At 35.7% G+C, this 26681-nt stretch overlaps 1 protein-coding gene across 1 annotated transcript; it reads left to right on the forward strand.

Annotated features, from left to right (window-relative positions):
• LOC126708958 (carbon catabolite repressor protein 4 homolog 4) lies at nucleotides 1-25107 on the forward strand. Its single transcript, XM_050408991.1, has 10 exons — nucleotides 1-193; nucleotides 1598-1695; nucleotides 4149-4189; nucleotides 7483-7532; nucleotides 9933-10002; nucleotides 10206-10327; nucleotides 15656-15786; nucleotides 22702-22852; nucleotides 22931-23078; nucleotides 24078-25107. The coding sequence occupies exons 1-10, from the start codon at nucleotides 135-137 to the stop codon at nucleotides 24384-24386; spliced, it is 1179 nt and encodes a 392-aa protein (XP_050264948.1). The 5' UTR covers nucleotides 1-134; the 3' UTR covers nucleotides 24387-25107.
• The last annotated feature ends 1574 nt before the right edge of the window (nucleotides 25108-26681 follow it).

Consider the following 26681-nt stretch of genomic DNA (forward strand, 5'->3'; position numbering starts at 1 on the left):
GGATGAAGAAAAAGTTTTTGGCTCTAACGAATAATCAATGAAAAGTTTTATATGTATGTAATTATTATATGTATATTGAGAGCAGAGTAAAAAAGAGGAGTTGTTGATAGTATCAAGTTTTTGGTATCAATCAAATGCTTAAGGCTCTCCCTGCGCTTCCCTGCCGCCTGCCCACTTTTCCCTCCTTCAAAAGGTACGCCTTACACTCCACACTTTTCTTCTTCTATATCCTATTTTGCTCTCTCTTGTTTCAAAATTGATTTCCTGAAGTGGGTTGGATTTGGATTTGGATTTTTTAGATTCAGTTTTTAGTTTTATAGCGATTCATTGTGAAAAAAACAGTCATTGCTGTTTCATATTTTCAATGATTGCAACAAAATGAAGATTACATACATGGCACGAATGAACAAACTTCACTGATGGGTTTTGAATCCAGAGTTTCAACCTCCATTCATTTTTGTGGGAGGAGGAATTACCATTTGAGTTGGAGCTCATTGAACTTTACTTTTTGCAGAGGAAAATAATAGAAAATAGTTCTGATAAGTAAGTAGTTCACATAAAAAAAAAAGGTTGCCAAGTAATGCAATGCAAGTTAAATGGATTAGGATATCTTTCTGTTGTTTTATTGTTCAGATTTTTTTTTTTTTTTTTGGGAGTGGGGGGGTTCTTTTAAAATGTTTTACCAAATGGGTTTTGTGATGTAGGAGAAATTAATTTCAAATAAAAGAAAAAGATGCAATGGCTTTGGTGAAGTTAGATAATTAAGATTTAACTCTTATATAGGGCTAGGAATCTAGGGTTACTATATGTTATTATGAATAGCCTTTTTCTTTGGGTCGTTATAGGTGACCTTTTCTAATCTAATATATGGAATTTCAGATTTGGAGTCCATTTGGAAACAACTTATTTAGCTGAAATTGAAATTTTTTTGCTGAAAGAACTATAGATAAAGCTAAAAAGTAATTGAAATAATAATATAGGACCCATGAATAGTACCAAAAAGTGCAATGAGAATGATGAATAGTAACAAAAATAAGCTAAATAGTAAAAAAAAGCTGGCTTTTTAAGCCAATGCCAAATGCAACCTTGATTAGTTCTTGAGCTCTTTAAGCCTAGGGTTCTGACTTCAGTCCTATTTTCGTCTCCTAGCTGTAATCTTGTTTTCTTGCTCAAAATTTCTTTTTTATTTATTTTTTAAATTAAGAATAATTTTATTGAAAACATACTACTTTTGTAACCCTTTAAACCCTATTTCTAAACCATATGTAAGTTCTTTTCACCGCATCATTTTGTTTGGATTCATTGAGTGGCAAAGCAAATGGGATGGCAAATATCATTTGATATGTTATGTATGAACTATTTTCTATCTCATTCTTATGTAATTCTTGAATTTGCGAGATATGTGTTTCTCAGTTTTGCTTTAAAATACATGAAGTATAGCTTTGGTATTTTCCCGAAATTTTTAGAAACCTAAATGTTAATTTGCCATTTGCTCCTAACAATGGGTATGTATCATGCCAATTATCACTGTTAAACTTCCAAAGATCTGAGAATCATGGGTATCCTTTAATTGGGATTTATGTCTAATCTGTTGCAGAATAGTATCGAACAAAATGAGCACGACACCATCACCAATATATCGGGAGTTCATTTCTGTGGAAGGAAGTGATATTAATTCAAGAAGTAGACCTGATGGTACAACTATATTTTTCTGCCTGTTCTATTTTAACATTTGCTTTAAAATTGTAGACTACTTTTAGGAGCATTTTCAAGTTTGTTATTCTTATTTTTGGTCACTAAATGTGAATGTTTTACCATCTTTGGGCTGTTTTAGGGTTTGGATCTTTAGTTTACTTTTTCTAATACTAGGTTACCAGAGGAGTTTGAGAAATTTTAATAAAGCATTGTTTGGAAAATGGCTTGGAGATTTGGGAATGAGTAACAAGCTCTATGGTTGTGGAGGAGAGTGATAGAGATTAAGTATGGGTGTGAAGGGGAAGGTTGGTGCTCCTGTCCTGTCACTGGTACTTATGGAGTGAGTTTGTGGAAATCTATTAGTTGTGGCTGGCTTTCTTTCTCTTGTCACATCCAGTTTGAGGTTGGGGTTGGGTCTATTGTTAAATTCTGACAAGACATTTGGTGTGGGGACACCTCTTTGAGAAACTGCTATCCAGAACTATTCACTATAAGTTGAAATAAGGAGGCTTATGTGGCTGATTTGATGAAATCCCCAAATGGTGTTCTCTTTCGGGATTTGAATTTTGTATGAGCCATTCAAGACTAGGAATTGGAGTCTTTATCCACTTTTATGGATAGTATTTTATGGAGCCTCTTTGAGGGGAGTTGGAAGAGATAAGATTTGCTAGATGCCTACTAAGAGAAGAGGTTTTGAGGTTCGTTCGCTTTACTAGATTTTGACTAAAAGAATAGACTAGTCCTTCCCTTGGAAGACTGTTTGGAAGCCTAAGATCCCTTCTAGAGTTGGTTTTTTTTTTTTTTTTTGGATTGCAGCTTTGGGGAATATTTTGACTATTGATAATCTTCAGAAGGGGAAAATTTGGATTTTAGATTGGTGTTGTATGTGTAAAAGAAATGGGGAATCCATAGACCACCTCCTTATTCATTGTCCCATTCCTTCAGACCTGTGGTCTATGGTATTCACTTTGTTTGGCATTCATTGGACCATACCAAAGACAGTGGTTGAGCTTTTGGCTTGTTGGCAAGGGAAGTTTGGACGGCATCAAAATGGTGCTATTTGGATGGTGGTCCCTCATTGTTTGATGTGGTGCTTTTGGTGGGAGAGAAATAACCGTCACTTCGAGTATTCAGAAAAAAACAATTCTAGATCTCAAACTTTTCCCTTTTAAGACTCTCATGGACTGGGTAGCAGTGTTAGGCGTTCGTTCTTTTTTTTTCAGTCGATGGTTTAATGGACTCACGCAATTGTGCTTTGTCCCTTGTGTATACTACCTGTATACTCAGGTGACATTTCTTTTTAATTTTTTAAATATATTTTTCATTACTTATCAAAAAAAAAAATTTGTCATTTGTCCAAGGTTGAAGGGTGTCTCAGCCTTGCATTTTTTATGAGAATGACCGACTCTGACTCTGAGATTTGGTACTGGGAGGAACCTCTCACAGGTTGTAATAGGTGCACTATGGCTCATAGTAGTGGGGAAGGATATGGTAGGTGGCAACCTAATGCCTTTTGGTCCCATTTATTGTGAACTAATTAGTTGAATTGACTTGCCAATTCTAAGGAGAGGGTAGGAGCTGGCATAGCATAGGGGAGGTTTCAGATTGGTTTTGAGGATGGTTAGGTTTCATCAAAAGTTTGTGTTTCTATAAGGTTTTGAAAACCAGCTGATGAGCCTTTTTTAAACCATTCATCAATAAAAAGGAAGTGCGTGGTCAAAAGGGGAGTTGAAGAGGCAATCAGATTTTTCTTAAAGGGAGGGTGACTGTTTAGAAACCTAACTATTTCTAAATTATGTGGTGTTTGAAGAGAGGGGGTGGGGGTTGGGGGGGAAGAGGAGAATGTAGTTAAAAGGGGAGGCGAAAAAGGAATTCGTTCTAATAAAGGGGGGGTGTGACAGTTAAGAATCCTAACCACTTCTATTAGTTAAATGATGTAAGGAGATAGGGGGAGGGCAATGTGATGCGGTGAGGACTTCAGTTTATTGTAAAAGAACAGTTTAAGAAGAAATTCCAGCAACAAACAAGATTAAAGTAGAGAAAAAGAATAAATGACTGAAATTGAAACAATCAAATATTGATTTCTAAGCTCAAAAAGGGCTCAAGAAACATTCAAATATGAAACTTCATAAAGTAGATAAGAAAATCTCATTGAGATCATTTTGTTAACTATCTGCTCTCCCTCTATAGCATCCAGCTCATTGAGATCATGTAACAAATTATTCTTTTTGAGAATCACAGTTCTAAACTCTTCCAAGCTTCCTTGTTCCATCTCTTCAAATCCAACTTAAAATCTTCAGTTTGTTAGTCAATTTATAGCCCATGACCCTCGAAACTGGTGTGACTCCCACCTAGTATTAGATGACCATTTAAAATAAAATTTAATGATGTATGATGTTTCATGATTTTAATTTGCAATTTGAATTTGAAATAATGTGAATGTTATATTGCAGGCATCAGATTCCGTCTTGTCTCGTATAATATTTTGGCTCAGGTATGAATACCAATTATCCTATGTGCTTTCTTGTACTATCTTTCTTCTTTCATTGCATTCATAAGGAGTAGCTGGTTATGTTATCATTAAGTAGGTAGAAGCTTGCAATTTGCAGCGTATATGCATGGCACGACTGATCTTTTAAAGCTTAGGGTTGAAAATATAACTTTTGGAATAGTTCAGGGACAAAAAATATATTTTTTAAGTTGAAGGGAAAAAGGTGAAATTTTCAATAGTTTAAGGTAAAAAAAGAGTTTTTTAAAGATTAATGGCGAAAAATGAACTTCATGCAAATTTGGTATGAAAGCAATATTTTTAGCCCTTATTTTTTCTTCTCGTATCAAATATGAAAAAAATCAATTTCATTTTTACCTTATTATTGTTTATGAAAATACAGTGGATTTAATATGAAAAAAAAAAAAATCACAATACATTATTCAATAAACTACAGGAAGCCTATAATGAATTTGGATCCTATTTTTGTAAATTCTACTTGATGCAATATGATATTTCGCATTTCATATTGTTATAAAAAAAATTCATGTAATATTAAAAATAGTGAAAAAGAAATGATTTTTGTTTAATATGGGTGTAATAGTAAATTGTACAGTTGATTATCTCTTTCCTCCAATTTTTCCTCTCAATCAAATAAAGGAAATTGATATCAATTTTCTATCCTCACTTTCTCCTCCTACCAAACACCATATGATGTAAATTTGGTATCTTTTCTATATTCCACTTTGTCATCCTTCCTACATTTTTCATCATTCAGCTTTTATTTCCTTACTTCCAAATAGAGCCTCAGTAATCTCATTTCTTGGTGAAAAATTTCAAATGTTAGGGCTAATTGATACAGCCTCTACTGTATCACCATTAGCACTAAAGAAGCATTGAATTAATGTTAGGCACCATTCTATTGCTGATCCCTTACCAAGTCTGTCCATTAAATTCTTATGGTATACATATCCTGCATCATTATCTGATAGTGCCTTTTTGATATTGAAAAGAGTTGACTTATATTGTGTTGAATAATGCAATACAGTTGGTGTCTTAACACTTTTCTCGGCCCTGTGTGCTCATTCAAAAGTTATTTTGGAAAACTAGTAGTATTATTTTATGTCAGTCTTTACGTTGCCAACTAATTTGGCCAATAAGTTTTAGAAACTTTGAAGGGATTTCCTATGGGGAGGCATTGGTGTCAATAATAAATTCCATTTGGTGGACTGCATAGTGGTTTGCTCCATTGTTCAAGAGGAAGGTTTGGGTATCAGAAAACTCAATTCTTATAACCAAGCCTTCTTAGGAAAGTGGTTTTGGAGATTTGGAGTGGAAAGGGACCATTTGTAGTGGAGAGTAATTTATGCCAAATATGGAGAAGGGTGGGGGAGGTTTGGACAGTGGAGCAAATTCGGGGTTCACTTGGGATTAGCTTGTGAAAGGGCATACGCTCAGGATGGGATTCTTATTCCAATTTCTTATGGTTTGAAGTTCGAGATGGGTCCAAGGTGAGGTTTTGGAAAAATATTTGGTGTGGTGACTGCTTCCTTAAGGATTTATGTCCCAACTTGTTTGACTTAGCGGTGGACAAGGATGCCTTAGTGTCTTCGTATCTAGCTGGGCATTGGAATCCTCACTTCATCTGGCTTTTCCAGGATTGGGAATTAGAAGCTTTTCATATGTTTCTTGGGGCACCATATGATAATTTGCCTACCTCATTCGGTCAAGACCAAGCATTGTGGTTTGGCATCAAAGAAAGAGTGTATGAGGTGGGATCATGTTATAATGTTCTTAGGGTTCCTACAAGAGTCTCTTTCCAATGGAAGAGCATCTGGGCGGCTAAGGTTCCAAGAAAGGTGGCATTTTTTGTGTGGATTGTGGCCCTTTGAAGAATTCTAAGAGCGCATAACATTTGGAAGCATCACATTTTAATTGTTGATTGGTGTTGTATGTGTAAATGTAGCAGGGAATCTATAGATCATTTGCTCCTCCATTGCTCTATGGCATCCAATATATGGTCCTATCTTTACTTTGGTTGGGTTGGCTTGGATGATGCCTAAATCTGTGATTTAACTGAATGTTGGCAAGGTTAATTTCAGTGCCATGGAGGAGCCAAGGTGTGGCAAGCCTTGTCCTTGTGCATCATGTGGAATTTGTGATCGAAATAAACAGATGGGTCTTTGATGGCGTCAAATGTCCTGCCTATATCATCAAAGAGCCTATTTTGCAGACATTGTTTGATTGGATGCATGCTCTGGGTGGCACCCCTTTATGCTTTTGTTGATTTTATTGACACCTTTTCATTTTGAGTTGTATTCTTTGAATTGGGCTAGTACACATCCTTGTTCCTTCGCTTTTCCTTTTCAATAACATTCTTGTTAAAAAAAAAAGCAAAAAGAATTTTAACTAGTAAGTTACACTTGAGTCTTGAACCCATGATATCACCCTTCACATTGCTCTTACTGAAAAAGGTGTCATTTGAGTTAGAGATCAATGGCAAAAACTAGTGATATTATCCATGTGAAAGAAATGAAATTTATTTTGGAACAATAATAGTTTACCATGTAATGTGATATACTTTTATTTCCTAATATTAGTTGTTGATGTAGGACAAATTGGGGAATTTGAAGAAAATTAGAGAGAAAATTTAGGGTGTTCAGTGGCTGAATGAACAGTACTTGTGAGAAAGAAAGAAAAGAAGAGAAGAAAGAAAGAGAAGAGAGAAGGAGAAAGGACCAACGAAGGCCAACATGCCTATTACTCAAACACTCAATAATTTTATTAATCAACACTCTACCTCCTTTGAATACATTGAGCACAATATATATAAAGACTCTTTGTTGTACTAGTAGTAATAAGACTTCTACTATTATAGTTTGACTAATAAACCAAAACCTAATTGAATTAAACCAAAACCCATACATAAAGACCCATGTCTCTTAGCTATAGCTCATACACAACAATTGTAAAATTACTAAAATACCCTTGACTCTAGAATAACCAAATAAAATATGAAAACCTAATTAACTACCGTGGACACTTATTCTTGGGCTTTGCCTCAGCCGTAGGCTTCCAAAAAGAATATTCTTTCTTGTACCATGCTATGATTGCGCCATCAGTTGTTCTAATTTTGTACATATCTTTACTTGGATACTTAAATGATTGGATTAGGATTATTTCAGTTTACAATGTGAAAGCTTTTAATGCTTATTAATTAGGATTTAAGCTTCCTTTTCACTGCTTAAAACTTTGAGCATGACGTTTTAAAATCATTTTTCTCCCTTTATTTGGTGTAGGTGTATGTGAAGAGTTCTCTGTTTCCACACTCTCCATCTCCTTGTCTCAGGTGAAATAATTCATTTCAATCTTTTTTCTTTACTAGATAAGTTTCCTTTATGTCTTTCTCATATTAATATTAATAATTTCCATTTGTTTTTGGTTGCTCCAATGAGGTTTAGTATTAATAACGGTTGATATTGCCTTTGAGATTGTTGTTTTGTATAGCAGACAATGAATTTTTCATGAAAATGATCAAGGACATATATGTATTTGTAAAATATGTGGAGCTCGGTTTGTTTTTGTATGAACATGTATAACAGGAAAATGCATTGGTAGCATCTATAAATGTGGTCAGTGCTTTGCATATGCCTACTAACATGTTATTTTGCCAGTTAAAATTGCCCCACCTTTTTTCCCATTGCATAATCTAAATGTTTAGTATTTTCTTACAATTTGGTAAAAGGATATTTGTATCTCACAAACTTTTGCAGTCAATCATTGAACACAGCCCAGGAAAATTCACCCTGTTTTTCTGCTGGCATTTCCTATTTCTAAATAGTTCTCTTACAAAATTTATATGTTGTGTGAAGCTTTTCACATTTAAATTCTGTAGGCTGTGCAAAATTGAGGGTTTGGTTGTATGATAAGTCTTAATCTGAGCTGGATTATAAGAGAAATTCAAATTTATTATTTAAAGGCCACTCTTTACATTGTTATCCCTTTGAAAGAATACTAATCTGTTCAGACTTGAAATATTTTCGAAAAGATACTATACCTTCTAAATCAAGACAACTATAGCCTTGGATTGTTATAACTATTCCCATGAAACTAAATTCCAATAAAGTTAAATCAGATTTAAATATTGCTTACTAAGTTAAGAACTTCTATCCCACTATCAAAATTTAACAAAAGCTCTATGTGTGTGTGTATATATATTGCTAAGCTTAGTAGAAAAAAACTGTACAAACTGAAGCTCAAGTTTTCTAAAACTGGTAGTGATATCAATTGGCAGTTGTGATTACTAGAAACTTTGTAGTTCACAAAAAAACATAGACTATTTCAGCCTGCAATGGAAGCAGAAATCTATAATTACGAAACTTAAGTTGATAGTTGCATGTATTACTTTGTTGTAGAAGACTGTTCTGCAACTTTGTGATTATCATTCTTCCTCCTGGAAGTTCTGTTCTCTCTAATTTTTCTGTCTTCTGAAAATTGCATTGCCACCTACAATGTTCAATATATCTTTCACTCTTTTATGCTCATGTTGATCTTGATTCTAGCTACATTCTTCTCATTTTTGAGCAATTCATCTGCGATCCCATCCAATTTAATTAGGCTCATATCATGAAGTCTGATCATTTTCTACTCATTATCATCTTATTCTAACCCACCCTTTTTCTGTTTGGTAGTGGTATTTTACTATTTTGATACCTTTTTATTTTTATTTTTATAGGCATTTTACTATTTTGGTACTTCTTTTAGATCAATTAGTCTTCACTTCAGAAGCTTTCTGAATCCTTTATAAATTTTACATATTGATGTACTTTTGGTTTCTAGAGGTAGTTTTTGCTTTATGATTCTGTTCATGGTGTAGAAAACAACCTTCTCAGTTTTCTTTTTTGTTTCTTTTCTTTATTTCATTCTTTAGACTAGCCTGTAGGTTTCACATGAAATATAGGATTCCATTGTATTATTTCTGATGTGACAAGCTTTTGAAAAAGCAAATGTTCAAGGGATTTTCTATTATAGATAATGTCGTAGAAAGTGTAGGAAAATAAGGATAACAAAAGGATAAACAAAACAAATTCTAAGCTTCACCACCTAGAATCTGCCTGCAAACCTTAGGCTTCACCACCCAAAAAAGAGGAGCACATTCGCAACTCATAAAATTCTTATTCCAAATCATACCTCCCCTTCACAATTACAAGAGCACGACTTTAATATGCTTTACAGATTACACCAATATGGAAAATACCTAATTAAATCCCTTAAAACCCTCAACATTAAAAGGCTACATTCAAAATTCAAAAACAGAAATAATTTCAAATTCAAAATAAAATCTTAAATGATTTTGGTGCTTCTTGCATCAGATAAGCCTTCTACTTCTAAATGTTTTAGACCTTGTTAGTTTCTTGCTTTAAGAAGTAGATGTATTCCTGCCACAGTTCTGGGACTTGTATATTGATTTATGTGTGTGTATATATTTTTTTCATTAACTTTCCTTTTTGACCTTGTATCCTACTTTCAAGTATAATTGTTTTTGTCATTAACTTTCCCTTTTCACCTTTGCAACGATTGGGAAGTCAGCTGGTGGCCATATCACACGGAGAGTTATGGATTTTTTGAATGTTCAAATATTATAAGTTTACATTTTTGCCCTTGTAGATTTTGAATTTGCAATTGTGGGAGGTTTATTGACATTGAAGAAAATCAATAAGTTTATATATGTAAATTGTGCTCATTACAGGTGGAAAGCTCGTTCGCAGGCGATTTTATCTGTTCTCAAGAACTTCGGGGCTGATTTTCTCTGCCTGCAGGTTTTGTTTCACTCATTATCCCCTTTTTTGCGGTCCGTTTGATGTAAACTTCACACATTGAGAAAAATTTACAGTTTTCTTAATCCAACTAGTTAGTAAGTTGAGTTTCCTTAATGTTTTTTCCATGCTTGGGCCCATGCAAACATACATAAATGTTGTGTGTGAAATTAGTTATTGTGACTTATATGTTACAATTTTATCAGGAAGTTGATGAGTATGATAGCTTTTACAAGGGGAAGATGGAGAGTCTTGGATATTCTAGTATTTATGTGCAGAGAAATGGGCAGAAGCGTGATGGATGTGGAATTTTCTATAAGCAGAAAAGGTATATTAAACTTCCTCTTTACTGATTCAAAATAGATGAGAGCAATGATCTTTTATTTTTTTGGACATCAAGCTCATATATCAATGGATGATGATGTAAGATAAATTGGGGGAGTCTGTTTACATGTGCTTGTGGTAGGCTTAAGGTTAGGAGGATTTATACTTAGTGTTTAGAACTTTAGAAAGAAAAATTAGGGTTTGATATGGGAACTGGGAAGTTTAGGGTTGCAATAGAGGTGAGAAGAAATTGAGATTGAACTTGTCCAAAAGCTATGAAGTGTTAATGTGATTATTGTCGTGAACAATACATGCGAGTGGTACATGTGGGCAGACACGTGAGCAGTACACATGAATAGTGACAGAATGCTAAAGGAAGTAGAAAAAGAGACTTTTAAAGATGAAAGAACACACTAAAGGTTAACGTGCCTCAATACTAACAATTAAAAATGCCCAGTCTCTTAAATTAATCAACCCTATTTTTTTTTTAGTACAGTGACACTTTTCCTAGTAGAGCTGGAACTCCTACTTTGACTAATAAAGAAACTCCTGTTGAATTTGAATAAAACCCACACATAAAAGCCCTTAAACTAATAATACTTACCTTATAATAAAATAAAACCCAAGGCCCACAATTATGACCCACAACTAACACTTACCATTGAATCTAAAAAAACCAAATAAAACATAGAATAAAATAGGCTAAATTATGATTAAGTCCTTGAACTCTACATGAATAGTCAATTTGGTTTCTAAGGTTTCAAATTAGTCAATTTGGTCCCTCACATTGGCAAACCTGGGCAATCCATTCTTCCTGTCAATTGCCTTTACATTTTTGTTGTTTACTGTATAAAATGCTGCTATTTGGGATTCACTCTTTTTTCCCCTCTCTTTCCTTCAAAATTTTCCCTCTATTTTCTTTTCCTTCTCCTTTCTCTTTTCTCTCCTTCACCTTCACCCCCTCTGCTATCTTCGCTACCTCTCTCCTATCTTCTTCCTTCCTCACTGTTGACCAACTATTCTCTCTTTTAACAACCTACCTCCAGCCTCCAGCCATATCTCTCCATCACCTCCTTTTACTATTCTGTTTCATTCTTTTTCTTCTCTCCCTTATTTTTTTGTCTTTTCTCCCTTTCTTTTCTTCTTCTCTTTCACTCCATCTCTTAATGTTTGGTGGCTGATCCACTAATGGAGAATTCACATGGGTATGGCTTGGCCATGTGAGGTAGAATGTCTGGAAATTATTTTGGCGTGGGTCTTTGAATTAGTGATGGTTTTTGTTGGTATGGGTTTTGCGTGGGCTTTTGGTTTCGAAGGATGGGTTTTGGTGTTGTTTGGCAGTGTAGGCGGTTTTGAATGATGGATGTGGGGTTTGGTTTGAGGTTTCTTAGTCATGGTGGCTGCTTGTGCATAGTGGGTGTTGGTTTGCCTAGGGTTTTGGTAGCTAGATGGTAGCATTGGGCTATATGCTTTTGTTGTGAATGGTGAAGTTCATGGCAAAGCCACATGCTTGTATGGTTTTGCAATGGCTATGTGGAATGGGTCCTGATTTGGATTGTTGTGTGAGTTGGTGGAATTTTGTGCAGGTGTTGATGGGATTTTTGTTTCTTTTATGGATGGGCTAGGGCGTTTGGTGTGAATTGTTGTAGTATTAGTAGGATGGCATGGTGGTTTTTCTAGTGGGGGTAGCAAGTGGAGTTTGAGTTTTGTGATATTTGGGTTTGGGGATGTTGTCGAGAGGTTTTTTGAATCAAAGGCACGTGTCAGTTTGTGTTGGGGACCCAACTTGGGACTCATTACCAATCCGAGAAAATGGTCAGTGACTACTAGAGTGTGCCTTAGCCCACTAAGAGCCAACTTGAAGTTTGGAGGAGTGAGATTTTACACACTAGAGATGCACAACTACTGACTCCAATATGATCTAGCCAATTTGATGCTGGAGTCTAATGCATTACACGGATGATGTTGAAGACATGGTGACGTGGTACGGAGGAGTGACATGGCACAAGGCCAGCCAATCCTAAGGGTTGAATTTCACAAGTGCCGTATTGTTATTGTAGCTAAATCTACATGTGCTAAGTTTGTTGTAGTATTTGAAAATTAGAGGGAAAATTAGTTAAAGGCACATGCACATGCTAGATTTTAGGAAGTTGTTAAATCTAGCCTGTGATTAATATGTTACGATTGTATTCTAGCATGTAATAAGTTTTAGTTAATTATGATGATGTTATCATCAATAACTAACTCCTAGGCTATAGATATCCATATACATGGATTGTAAAATAGCTTGTTAGTAGAATGTTATAATTTCATATTTGAGTTTAGATTGAGGTGTGAATTCCCTCTCTTTCTCTAGAAATGCAAAAATCTTCTTACAATTTCCCTGTAGCAATAAATTAACACAAATTGATTCTAACTGAATGTCAATATGCATAAAACATGTAGCCATAAGTCGAAGTTAGGATATCCATCAGTAAACGATTCAAAGCAACTTTGGCAGCCAATTCATTACTTATTCTAGCATGTAGTCAATAAATGAAACAAACACTATAGTAATAAATACATCTTATCCATCCATGGTCAAGCAAAAATATTATATGATTTCTTCCATTAAAATCATATGAGAAGAGAGGTAAAACTTAGTATAGCTTGAAAGGAAGAGAAAGTGTGTCCACCCATGCACAGCAAGGCTTCAAACTAACTCCTATACACAAAGCACGCTTAGATGATGATCCTCATGGTGAAGTATTAGTGTGTTTGGTGTTTAGGCTATGTGTGGGTACTTGAGTGAAGGTAAGGAAGGATCTGTTTATAATGAAGGCTTTGTTGTGGGAATGGGTGTATATCAACTAAAAGGTATTTTTGGTTAGAAGAACTTGTTGTCATATGAGGTAGTGTGTAATATTGATGAATGCTTTTGTTTTTATAGAATTTTTGGGAGTGATATGGTGAAGAATAACAGAGATAGGAGAGCTGGTCCTTTGACCACTCTTCCTATTCCTTAGACAAGAATGACAAGTCTTGTTTCTCCTCTATCCATCTGGTCCCCTTTCCTAATCCGTGCAAGTCATTCAAAAGGCTATTCAGTGAATGGCTTGCATTAATTAAGCATTAAATCAGGTTTTTATGTTTAGGGTAAGGAAGGTCCCATTATCTTAAGCAATGTCAATGGTGAATAATGCCTGTTAGAGTTTGCTTGCTCTACAGTGTACACAGGTTTTTCAAAGGCCAAAGTGGTAGGAGGGGACATGCCAAGCTCCATGCTTCTTGAAGCTGTTTAAGCACTAAATAAACATATCCTCATGACCTCCAAACCATGATTTTCTAAGTTTTCTCTCCCGTGATTTATGTGCTTGGTTCATGAACTGAGTATTATCCCTTTTTGTGATGGAGAGAGGTGGTCAAGGGAGGAAGAAATGTAGTGGCTCTCTCCCCCCTCGTTTGGAGTTTCAGTCATGGCTTTCTCAAGTTATGACCGGAATTTCAAACACGAGGAAGGGAGCCTTCCTTTCCTTTTTTCCATTCCTACATTCTCTCTGTCAAGGTGTAAAATTGCGTGTTAGTTGATAGCATGCTGCAAAAAGCTTTTTAAATTGCTTCCCATGTGTACTGTTGTTACTTTATCTTGACATTTTGTCTTTTAGAGTTTTAGTTTAAATTGTCCAGCTGTCCATCTGGTTCTGTCTGAACTAGGAGATGACCGGTCCAACAGTTGTCTAGTTTCCCAGTAGTTGGCTAGTTGCTATATTATTCCCTCGTCTTGGGATGCGTTGAGCCAATTTTGTTTATGGGCTATCACTTTGGAGTTGACCAAGCCTTACCTAGCAAATGGGTGGTCAGGTGCTCTCTTCTTGGTCCGTGTGGAGTGGGCTTCTTTGGGCCTTTTAGGCCCAGTTTGTTGAGGAACTTTGTTGGGCTTTTTGGTCCATGCTGTGTAGTGAGGAGGATAAATCTTTGGGCCGATTGTGCTGCAATGGACCTTAAGCCCATGCCATGTAGTGATGATTTGAGATTTGTTAGGCAAACCTGTGTAGTGTGGTTTTATTGGGTCCATGTGCTTGTACATGCCTTGGTCCTTTTGTTGGGCTGACTGGGTAAGTCTCCTCCGATGGGATCTTGCCACATGATGTTTGTTAAAAAAGAAAAAGCCCTGAACAGATGTTGAATGTGTTTTGTGTGTAAAAAGAGTGAAGGTGTAGGGAAATGGATTTGCTTTGGTTGTGTTAATTTTGGGTGATAATAGTGTTGCTGTTATAGGGCTTGATTTGGGAATTTTGATATAGGCTTTTTGGGTTCTTGGTGGCTGAGAGAGAAGGGGTGGCATTGAAGGAGAGAAAAGAGAGAACAAAAGAACAGAAAAAGATGAAAAAGGAAAAGGAATTGAAACAGAGAGAAAAAAAATTTACTCCCAAATGACACAATTTTAGGTTGTCAATGGCACACAATGGTTGCGTAATCAAACAAAGCCTTAATCCCTGCAAATTTTAGTGGCTAGATTTCTTCCCTTGGCATGTATAACCAGTATCTAGTCTCTTCTCAATGCCTTTATGTGTCCTTCTACTGCTTTCAACCTGAATCAATAATAGTAAATTGAAAAGGAAGCTACCTAACCATTACTGAATGTGTGAATGGCCTTGGCTTTAATAATATTAGTGGCAAAGGGCCTTAAAGGCCTTTTTAACTCTTCGTCAGAACATGAGTGAAAGATAGCAGTTTCAAACACAAACATGTATGTTTGTCCACCCAAGAAGCACAGACACAGGACATGATGACATGAAAATTCTTGAAAAATTAGGAAATGAGCGGCGGAATACAACAATTAATTAATATACATATTTAGGTATATTTTATGTTTATTTTAAAATTTCAAAATAATCAATTAAAATCTTTAAAAACATAAGTAAAATAATATATAAATTTTCTCCCAACACACTAAGGATATGCATGCAAGAGTGTCCTAGTGTGTCCGTATCTGGCACATGCCAGGGATTTTGGAGCGTCCATGCTTCATAGTTGTCCACTCTAAAAAGCATGTGAAAGTTGAAGAAGTTTCTCAAAATTTTTAAAAAAATTTGTAAACTCATTTGAAATTTCATTTTTATATTGTCTTGGAAAATCCTGCCCTCCGAAAAAGGTGAACATTCAGATAATAAAATGAACTTTTTCTTGGCAAAATGACTTGGGACCTCAATCCAACAATGAGATGGTAACTTTTCATAAAGTATTAATCACTGATCATTCTACAACTTCACAAAGTCATATGCTCATAATAATAGTACCAATTTATCTTAGTTGTACATCTTCTTAAACTTCATTCCTGCTATTGATTCAGTGCAGAGTTGGTTTTAGAGGAGAAAATAGAATACAATGATCTGGTAAATTCAATTAAAGATGGACAGATTTTAGGTGATGACAAACATGATGTGCCAACTAGTGGAAATATAAGAGCTGAACCAGAAAATGGTAATTTTTTTTGTCCTTTTATATATAAAGTTTCCTTTTGTTAATAATTTGAGCAAGCGTCTTTTCTGTTTTTTGACATTTTCCCTTATTGGAGCCATAGTTATTCACTGTTCACTTTTGTCTGGCTAACATAAGAAAAAAAAAGTGTGGTACATTGCAATGTCTTGTTAGTATCGAGAGCAGGTCACAAAAAGCTCTGAGAAAAGCAAACTCAAATGCCAAAGAAATCTTGAAATCTTGTGTGGCTTGAGGAAGTTGCATGCGTTGATTTTTTTTCCTGATTTATTGTCAATAGTGGAGAATAAGAATGTTGGGTTTGGAAAAGCTGTGTGTGAGGTTTCTTAATTAACCCTAACACCTGTTTTATACTTTTATTGCTCTTATGTAACAATTAATATATAAATTACAGATATGCCCTGACAAGTAGAGGCATTTAGAATAAACTATACTCTGCTATACTTCTATTGGATTTTGATTCACCTATAGTATACAACCTGTGTACTGTATGGTGCCTTTTCTCTTTTAAGTTGATAAAATTTTACTTATTTATTAAAAAAAAACATGAATTCCAACACTCTCCCTCAAGTTGATGCGAAAATATTGCTCATGCCCTGCTGGCTTAAAATAGGATGAATGTTCTACTTGAAACTCCTTTGATTAAGACATTTACTAGTTAGTTCATAGTTTTCGCAAATGGAGTACAATTGATGCCATTGTCCAGCTTTTCCTTGATTAAGTGTCTGTCAAACTTAATATGTTTGATCCTATCATATTGCACAGGATTGTGAGCAGTATTTCTTGAGTATAAAACCCCAATCATTTCAATAATCTTCACCCAAAGAGGCTCATTAATACCACTTAAATATATAAATAAATAAAACTCATAAATACCATGAACCAGTGCTGGAAATTCTGCCTCTGCACTGGATTTAGCTACAATTGCCTGTTTCTTACTCCAAGCAACCAAATTATCTCCAACAAAGTTACAGTACCATGAGGTAGATCTTCTGTCAATAATGGAGCCAGCCTAATCTGCATTTGTGTAGGATTCAACTGATAAGTAACCAAGACTAAAATAAGAGTAATCCTTTATCAAGAGATGATTTCAGATAACGAAGAGTATGGTAAACATTTATATGGATTCTTGTGGTGCATGCATGAATTGACTAACTACACTGACTTTTTTTTTTTTTGATAAGTAAGAAGAGAATATTCTTAATAAAAGAAAAGCAAGAGAAACACAAAGAGTTCACAGTAGTGAACAAAGGAAAAAAAGGAACAAAAAAACAAAGGCAGCCCCTAATCTATTCTAATAGAAGAAAGAAAATCTAAAAGGGTAGAACAATCCGAGAAACCCCAACATTGAGACCAATCAAAGAGGGTCCGCTGGCACAATTCTAATAACTGAACCACAGTTTTCCTCTCATCCTCAAAAGACCGCCGATTCCGTTCAGTCCAGATAGTCCACATTAAGCATCCTGGAACTAAATCCCAAATATCAGAGCTATGCTTCCCAAGCCATGATACCAACAAAATAATAAATCCACGACTGAACCTGACATGACCCAAACGATCCCAAACAACCGAAGCATATTCATCCACAAAGAATGAGCTATCGGACAAAAAAGTAACAGGTAATCCACAGATTCCGCATTGCAACGGCACAAACAACAACTATTCGCCAAAGGGCGACCACAAAGCATAAAATTATTCAAAGTTAGAATCTGATCATGGGTTGTTGTCCACATAAAAAAAGCCACCCGTTTAGGAACCTTAACTTTCCAAGGGAAAATGGAAGGAGCTACATTTCGAATCTTGTGATAAAAAGACCGAGTATCAAACTTCCCACTGCCATTTAGATCCCAACAAAGCCTATCGCACCCTCCATCCCTAGGAGTTCGGGTTTGGATGAAGTGAAGAAGGGAATATGAAGCCGCCAACTCCCAATCATTAAAATCCCTATGAAATCTTAAACTCCACACTCTGACGTTATCGCCCACTAGAGGGCTTAACACATCAGAAATACAAGCCTCCTTATTAGCTGAACACAAAAATAACTGAGGATAAAGAATTTTAAGAGGAACATCCCCAGTCCACTTATCATGCCAAAAAAGAATGCGAGAACCATCCCCCACCACAAACGAGAAATGCTTGATGAAAGTGTCCCACCCTTCACTAATACTCCACCATAACCCACAACCACGAGCCCTAGTACAAGCTCTAGTGCACCAACCCCCTTTTCCCTCCCCATATTTCATGGCAATGACCCTTCACCACAGATGCGAGGTTTCATGGCCATACCTCCAAAGCCATTTCCCTAATAGGGTCTGATTAAAAGGAACCAACTTCTAAACTTCTAAACCACCTAACTCACGCAGTAAACAAACCTTTTTCCAAGCCACCAAAGGATATTTGAAACACTCAACTGATGAACCCCACAAGAAGTTCCTTTGAATGCATTCCAATCTAGACGCCACAGCTTTAGGGATAGAAAAAAGGGAAAGGTAATAAGTCGGAAGGCTTGAAAGGGTACTCTTCAGCAAGGTGAGTCTACCACCCTTGGACAAATAAAGCCGCTTCCAGCCTGAAAGCTTCTTTTCCATCCTCTCAAGGATCGGATTCTAAATAGAGGCTGTTTTGTACATAGTTCCCAATGGCATACCCAAGTAAATCACAGGCAAACTGCCCACCCTGCACTGAAGGATATTCGCCAAAGACTGAATGTTATGCACCTCCCCAATAGGGACAATTTCACTTTTCCCCACATTCACCTTCAAACTAATAAAAGCTTGAAAACAAGTCAAAGCCAGCCTAATAGACAAAATCTGCTCTCTAGAGGCATCACAAAAAAGAATGGTATTATCAGCGAATAAAAGGTGAGAAACACAGATACCAGTAGAATTAATAGGACCCACATGAAAACCCTGAATGAAACCACCTTCCTCAGATTTCTTTAGGATATGACTAAAAACCTCCATGATCAAAAGAAAGAGAAGGGGAGACAAAGGGTCGCCTTGTCTGAGACCTCTAGAGCTACCAAAGAAACCAGCAGGAGATCCATTAACCAAAATTGAGAAGCGAACGGTAGAGACACAAGTCTTTAACCATCTCCTCCATCCATCCCCAAAGCCTATCCTCTCCAACAGATAAAACAAAGTGTCCCAATTCACATGATCATAAGTTTTCTCAATGTCTAAGTTACACACCACCCTTGGAGTACGACACTTCAGTCTATTGTCTAAATATTCGTTGGCAATAAGCACAGAATCCAAAATCTGTTTGCCACCAACAAAAGAATTCTATGACTCTAAAATAAGTTTATCTAGCACTTGCCTCAATCTGTTAGCTAAAACCTTGGACAAAAGCTTAAACACACTGTCCACTAAGCTGATAGGCCTAAAATCTTTGATATTCAATGCATTATTTTTTTTGGGAATCAGAGATAGAAAAGAAGCATTCAGCGACCGTTCAAACTCTGAGCTCCTATGGAAATGATCAAAGAAGGCCATGACATCTATTTCCACTACACTAGCATTTTTGAAAAAAAGCTATAGTGAAACCGTCAGGACCTGGGGCCTTATCACCCTCCATCTCTTGAAGAACCTTTACCACTTCCTCCTTAGAAAAATCCCTCTCTAAATCAAGCCGCTTGTCCTCCTCAATACTAGCAAACTCTAATCCATCTATAGACACTGACAAAATAGGCAATATCTAGACAAGTGTGTGACAAATAAATAAGTCTTCCAACTAGGCGTTGGTATCTCTCTGTATCAGCTAGTACATCCCTTGAATCTTCGCCCAGTCTATGATTCAATCTTCCGGGGCATCATAAGCCTTGCAGCTAAGCATTTCTATATCTACTAGGAGATGACAAAAACACATTCTGCAAGATATAAATATACCTTGCTCGGACCTTGTTACTTCAATACCTAGAAAATTCTTCAAATCTCTCAGGTCATTTATTTCAAATTCAGTAGCTAGATATTCTTTTAATATTTTTTACTTAGGGTCATCACATGATGCTATTTTTTTAAGAGCTGTAACCTAAAGTGAATGCTCTATAAATAAGGGTGATCACTTTGATGTATTTCTATCCATAACCCCACATAAACTGAGTAAATCGCTCAAAGTCTAGGAGATTGCTTTAATCTGTACTATGCTTCCTTCATTCTGCTCAACTTTCCTTGAGTTGAGGGATTCCTAAAACCTGGAGGAATATTAATATAAACTTCCTCTCTTAAGTTACCACGGAAGATAGAATTTTTTACCTCAAGATGATTCAGAGCTCAGTTCAAATTAGCTCTAAATTACAAAAGGACATATATGAAGTTCATCACGGTCAGTCCTGTAGGTTTGAGTGAACCCCTTTGCAGTGAATCTAGTGTTGTACATCTCTATAGACCATCTGCCTTGCTCTTAACTGTGAACAGCCAATAGTTTTTTCCCTTTAGGAAACTCGACTAATTCTGAAGTTGTAATTTCATGTTGTGCTGCCATTTCCTCAATCATGGCATCTCTCCAGTTGGTTTTTGGTCCCAATTAACCTACCCTTCCCTCCCTTCCCAACTACTTTGAATAGTAGAAGGCTAAGATGATTTCTAGTGTTCTTCTATTGCCAACCCAACCTACTTTACTTTCCCATTTGGCCCAATTTTCAATTTCAAGATTCAAACTGAGTGTCTCTATTCAGGTGACCCTTATTTTGCCTCATATTACTTCCCCCCATTAATCTTCCCCTTCTTCCCTGTAATGACTCCTGTGTAAATATAGCTACCATCCCTTGATACGCCCACGTGCTTTGTTGGTAGTAGCATGTGGCTGGTGGTTTCTCCCTTTGCCACCCTTTGTTGGTGGTTCAATTTATTGTCTCGGAAAATGCTAAAAATAATATAATTTTTACTACAAATAGCTTACAAACTGATATGTCAATCAATGTGGTTGGTGTTGCTTCAACATAATAAATAGATTTCGTAATTTCCTTTTTTGGTTCCACACCTTGGTTTGGACTGTCTTAGTAACCTGGGCCGTCAGTGGACATGAATCGCCTGGCTTAAGAAAGAAAGTTGGACTCTATGTGGGCTCCTCATTTGACTTTGCCTGGATCTTTTCTGCTGTCGATTCTTTTTTTAAAACAATGAGTCAAGAAGAAAAGAATACTGAAAAGTGAAAACAAAGGCCTAAACTACAAAAACTAGAAGTTGAATTTAGACATCAGAGGGCAGTTTTGAGAGATTTACTAGGTTCGTTGGAGTGATCATGGGTCTCATTGGTGACAACTCTTGCTGGCATGAACAACATCGCAGATCGGTACTTGTGGGTTGACTGGAATGGATCTCGGGTACACCTCCAAACCTCGTGTCACGGTGTTGAGAGATCAGCAATCCTTGTGTGGCAATGTCTTTGGCGGTGGTGGTGTCAAAGGCTGGCAACAGTGTCATGTGGCGGCACTGACTTCTTGCGGATTTTATTTGACAGTGTGGGTTGCGGTTTTTCTGGATCTAGGTTTTCTGATGGCGGCCAGGATTATGAGGTTGGGTTTTTTGTTGGTGGTGGTGGTGGGTTTTGTGGTGGTTAAGTGATGGTTTTTGGGATTTTGGGGCCATTTGGTAAATGTGTTTAAACACATGTTTTTAGTTTTTAAACAGCATTACATGTATTTCCACACATTTTTTCACTCACATGTATTTCCAAAAAATACAAACGTTACTAAAACAACGTTACCAAATGGCCCCTTAGAGTCAGGCATGAATAGGGATGATGGGCTTGGAAGGGGTAGTAGCAGGTTTCTCTGTTTCTTTGGGAACTTTGGTGGAGGCATAAATCTTAGTTGGGTGTGTTCATGATTTTTTGGGGTAAGAACTTGAAATTAACGTGGGCTATACATAGGTGTATTGATTCAGATTCACAATTGTGGTTGGTTTTGCATCAGTTGGATGTTTGTGTTTAGGAGCAGTGGAAATCGGAAATTTGCTCTGATACCAAGTTGATGCAAAACAGCCTAGGCTTCACCACCTAGAACAGTCCTGTGATCCTTCCTTGGGATTCATCACCTAAGGGTTGTTTGGAATCGCTGCCAAACAGAATCACAATTTTCTACAGATGAAATTTTAGTAATAAATAATAGTCTGCACATAAGTAAACCCTCTGTAGTTTTCAGGGAATAAAGATAAAGATAACATTCATGAAAACTAACCATAGCTGAACTCAAACTACTAATCCATGAAAGTAGTCTAAATAATCCAAACTAATCCAAATACATAAAGATAAAGAAAATCCCCTAAGATAAGCTTAACCTTGTCCTACATAACTTATCTTTATGCATTTGGATTAGTTTAGACTACTTTCTTGGATTAGTAGTTTGAATTTAACTTTATTTCCTGAAAGCCCCAGATGGTTTACTTGTATGTAGACTATTATTATTAATAAAATTTCATCACGAACAATTGTGTTTCGGTTTGGTTGTGATTCCAAACAACCCTCTGTTGAAGCCTAAAGAAGGATTACAAGACTGTTTTAGGTGGCGAAGCCTAAGCTGTCATGCATCACCCTCACAACATGGCTTCTAATTAAAATTAAGATAATGGTAAAATAAAAATATACTCTTTTGGTCTTTCCCTTCCCTTTCCTCTCATTAACAAAATAATGGATAATAGATTTCTTCAACTTTTTATCATGAACATCTAAACAACAAATTGAACTCTACTCGTTTCTTTCCTTTCCTTTCCCTAATCCCTGCAGATTTGTCTTATTCTTTACATTCCTTTCCTTAAAAAACTCATGATACAATCCCCAAGGGTTTTCATCTTTACTTTTCTTTGGATGACATTTTCACCCTAGAACTTCAGTAGGTTGCTGATTACATTCTTAGTACTCGACATGGTATGCTTGCATCTAATATGAATGATCTTCTTCTAGGTTTAGAATTGAAAAAGGCCCCAGAGGATCGTGGAGATCCCAATGATCCTCGTGTAAGACTAAAACGTGATTGTGTTGGGATTATGGCTGCATTCAAACTCAAAGATCTTCCAGACCATGTTGTTATTGTGGCAAACACACACCTTTACTGGTAAAGTGGTTCAATCTTCCATAGGTATGTTATATTCTGTATTTTATCAATTGAAGTAACTTTGATGCTTTGCTGCAGGGATCCAGAATGGGCTGATGTCAAGCTTGCTCAAGCTAAATATCTTTTATCACGCTTAGCTTTGTTTAGAACACTGGTATCCAACAGACTTGAATGTACGCCTTCAGTAGTAGTGGCTGGTGACTTCAATTCAACCCCAGGGGATCAGGTTTGTCAGAATTCCCAACCCCTTGATTTATCTAGTTTCCTATTATTTAGCTTATAGTTGGTTTTCTACATTTTTCCTTGATTTTTTTTTTTTTTTTTTGAGTTTTACTTTTTTGGTATTGGTTTAGATTTTCCCTCTGAGTTTGATTTTGGTCCAAAGTCCAAACAGTTGGTTCTTATTACCAATGTTTTAAAAACAGAAATTAAAAAGGGGGGCGAGTGAATGAAGAGGTTCAAGGTGGAACTAGGGTTACACCGGATGTTAGAACGTGATGATGTCATATATAGTTTAATGATTAACTAAAATACAAATAAATATAATAAATGAATAAAATATGGCAGTCTTGATAAAAAAATCTTTATTACTTATCAAAAAAAAAAAAAATTGATACCAAAATTTAATTAATTTTTTCAAAAGTATTTTCAAAATTTATAAAAGAGAATAGAAAATAATAAAGACAAACAAAAAAGAATTAATATAATTAATCCTTAAGTAATGAGCATAATTGCATAGACAGCAAATAATTTCAAAGTTTCACATTCAATAATTTCAAGTACATAAAGTCACAATGAATGTATATGATTTTATTCATAAATTTTTTCACCAAAAAATTATAGATATATATATATATATATATATATTTTTAGAGGGATAATTACACAAAAAAAGAAAAGGAAAAAAAGAGAAGTCTTTAGTGATCGGATAAATATCTAACGTTTAAATGGAATTAATATATTTGTTTTTCATTTAAGTGCATCAAGAAGCAAAAGTTAAGCATGAAATAGAAGCTGAGCTTGGTTGGTTTCGCTGCTAGCCAGCCAAATTGTCCAATAAACTTTGTAGTTGGTAGTCAAAGAAACCCAAGTGGTTTACAAGTGGCTTTGTTGGGTTGCCAGATTCGGATAATGTTTTACCTTAGTTTGTAAGCTTTTATAGAGATGAATTAATGTTTATAGCTCATAAGTTCTTGAAATGGCTATAACATTCTTCTTGTTTCAGGTTTACCAGTACCTCATTTCAGGAAACTCTCCACTGGCACCGGCTGTGGAGTGTTTAGAGGACATGCCTATTCCCTTGTGCAGTGTCTATGCTTTTACGAGAGGAGAACCACCATTTACAAACTGCACTCCGGACTTCACCAATACTCTTGATTATATATTATTTTCCCCTACTGATAACATAAAACCAGTCAGTTTCCTGGAGCTTCCAGAACTAGACTCATCTGATGTTGTTGGTGGATTACCAAATTACAGCCACCCAAGTGATCATCTACCAATTGGTGCTGAATTTGAAATTACCAGGGACTAACTTATCTTGCAGTGCAAGTGATATCTGTAATCTCTTGCTCTAATTCGATAGCAACAATGGGAAGGGGGATTTGAATCTAGTTCTCCTAATAAAGGAGAGCAGGCTATGCCTTTGAGCTATACAGCTCTTGGTGTAATGTCCTATAGTTTTCTTTTTCTCACATCACTCGCTTTCTCTCTCTCAAGTCTCAGCAAAAGTTAAGGTTCAACTGAGAGTATTGGAAATTTATTTTGCGGGTAGACAATTTTGGTAGGTTTTTTTTTTTTTTTTTTTAATTAATTAATTTATTTAAGTAATAAGTCTTATTAGAAAAATAAAGAATATCATTTTGGTAGATTTAAAAAAAAAAAAAAAATTAAATAACTGATTACAATCCTTGACTTTATTGTACTTGGCCTTCCAGATTGTAATAAGCAAATGTTAGTATGCTTTGACATGTAAATTCAAGAGGAAAGGTAAAAAGAAAGAGTTCTGGAAGTACTTGTATGTATTGCTGAAATTTATTTTCTAGGGATTCTTTGTTTGAAACATGCCTTCTGGCTTTTCTTTTATTCTCGCAGCTTCCTTTGACACTACTCACTATTTGTAAGGGTGATTAATAACCCGTCAAACATGTTCAACCGAACAGTATTAGATGATGGGTGCCACCTTCACCCAAACCTGCCAAACTTGTGATGATTCCTATCTATTTGATTTGCAATACTTGGGGATGGTTTATGATGCTCCTTTTGTCACCTTTATTTTTTAATAATTTGATAGTTGAGGATGTGGAGATTTCAACATTAGATATTTATGTTAAAAACACTAGTAGATGCCAATTGATCTACATGGGTTTTTGACCCTTTTGCTTTTGTGACCTTGATAGCTTTATTTGTTGTCTTCCTTTTTTCCCCAAAAGGAAAAATGAAAAAGGAAAGGAGAAACTCTTTCACACGTCCTAATACGTGTATACACACAACATACATTTGGTTAATATTCAAGTTATACTCAGTGTATTTTTTTAGTTAATGCTACTATTTAATACTTTTTTGTTGATGAAGTATTTTGTCAAATTTATTGTTGAATTATATACTTTTCTCAAATCATAATGTTCATCATTTATTAAAGGGATCAAATAATACGAACAATTTCTAGTACATTTGTTTTGTTTTGTTTGTTTGTTTTTTTTTTAAAAAAAAAATGATTTCAGAACATGTTAAATGTATAGATATATGGATGATATGTGGATTAAAAAAGTAACTGACACTTGATTAGTTAAAAATTCCACAAATTTGATAAGTGTGATGATAAATGTGAAGATTGACAAAATATTTAACCAATAATAATATAAAAATTTTGAGTTACACCAACTAATATATTTTTATTAGCCAAATAATTAAGCAGACCCATTGTTAAATTTTGTGCGGTAATGCTGAGCATCAATGGAGACTGAAACTTAGAAGTCATATCATCATTGGAGGGAGAGAAGAGGGAACCTAACTCTCCATTTGATCACAACTATCAAAGGGAATAGATCTTCCTAACTTGGGCCATCTTGTTCGGTTGCTAATCAGCCTTCCTAGCTTGTCCATCCTATTGAACTTTGGAAATAAACCAAGTAACTTTCAGATGACTCTACAAAGATCAAAGATGAATAGGGAGAGAGAGACAAAGACTAACAAGATCACGAGGACGCAGGAAGAACTTGAACGAGGCAAGGATGAATGAGCAAAAATCTCTAAAGGAGCACAGAAGTTTGGAAAGTAAAAGAGGTAGAAAGGTTGGAATACAAATTTTCTATACCACTTTTAGTGTTTCATCAATTATATAACATGTCATGTATGTGATTTATTTATTTATTTTTATTTCTTTAACATTTTAAACTACCAAGTTTAGAGGGCAAGCTACTAGTCTAAGGGCAGTTCACGTTGGGGCATGCTGAAAAGAAGTCCACTTAGAGGATGACCAAGCACCCCCACCCAAAAAATCAATGCCTATATAAAACCATTATCTTTGTCACATCTATATTTGCATTTAATGCAACAAGAGAAAATTCATCATTCTACATCAAATAAGTCACCCTAGCCTAGGTACATGTCCCATTTCTCAACCTATGGGGGATGGTGTGTTGTTAGATTTCCCTCTTGGTTTTAGGGACAACCCCAGTCACAAACCCTATAAATACCCTCTTCAAATTGAAGAAAAGGTATGCACTAATAGACACTGTTACTCTAGTGTTTTGCTTAAAGATATTCTTTATTCCATTTATTGATTTGATTAGAGTGCCTCTGGCTGGTCTTAGCTTTGTTAGGAGGT

The sequence above is a fragment of the Quercus robur genome, chromosome 12, assembly GCF_932294415.1.
Source record: "Quercus robur chromosome 12, dhQueRobu3.1, whole genome shotgun sequence".
In the NCBI taxonomy this organism is placed as follows: domain Eukaryota; kingdom Viridiplantae; phylum Streptophyta; class Magnoliopsida; order Fagales; family Fagaceae; genus Quercus; species Quercus robur.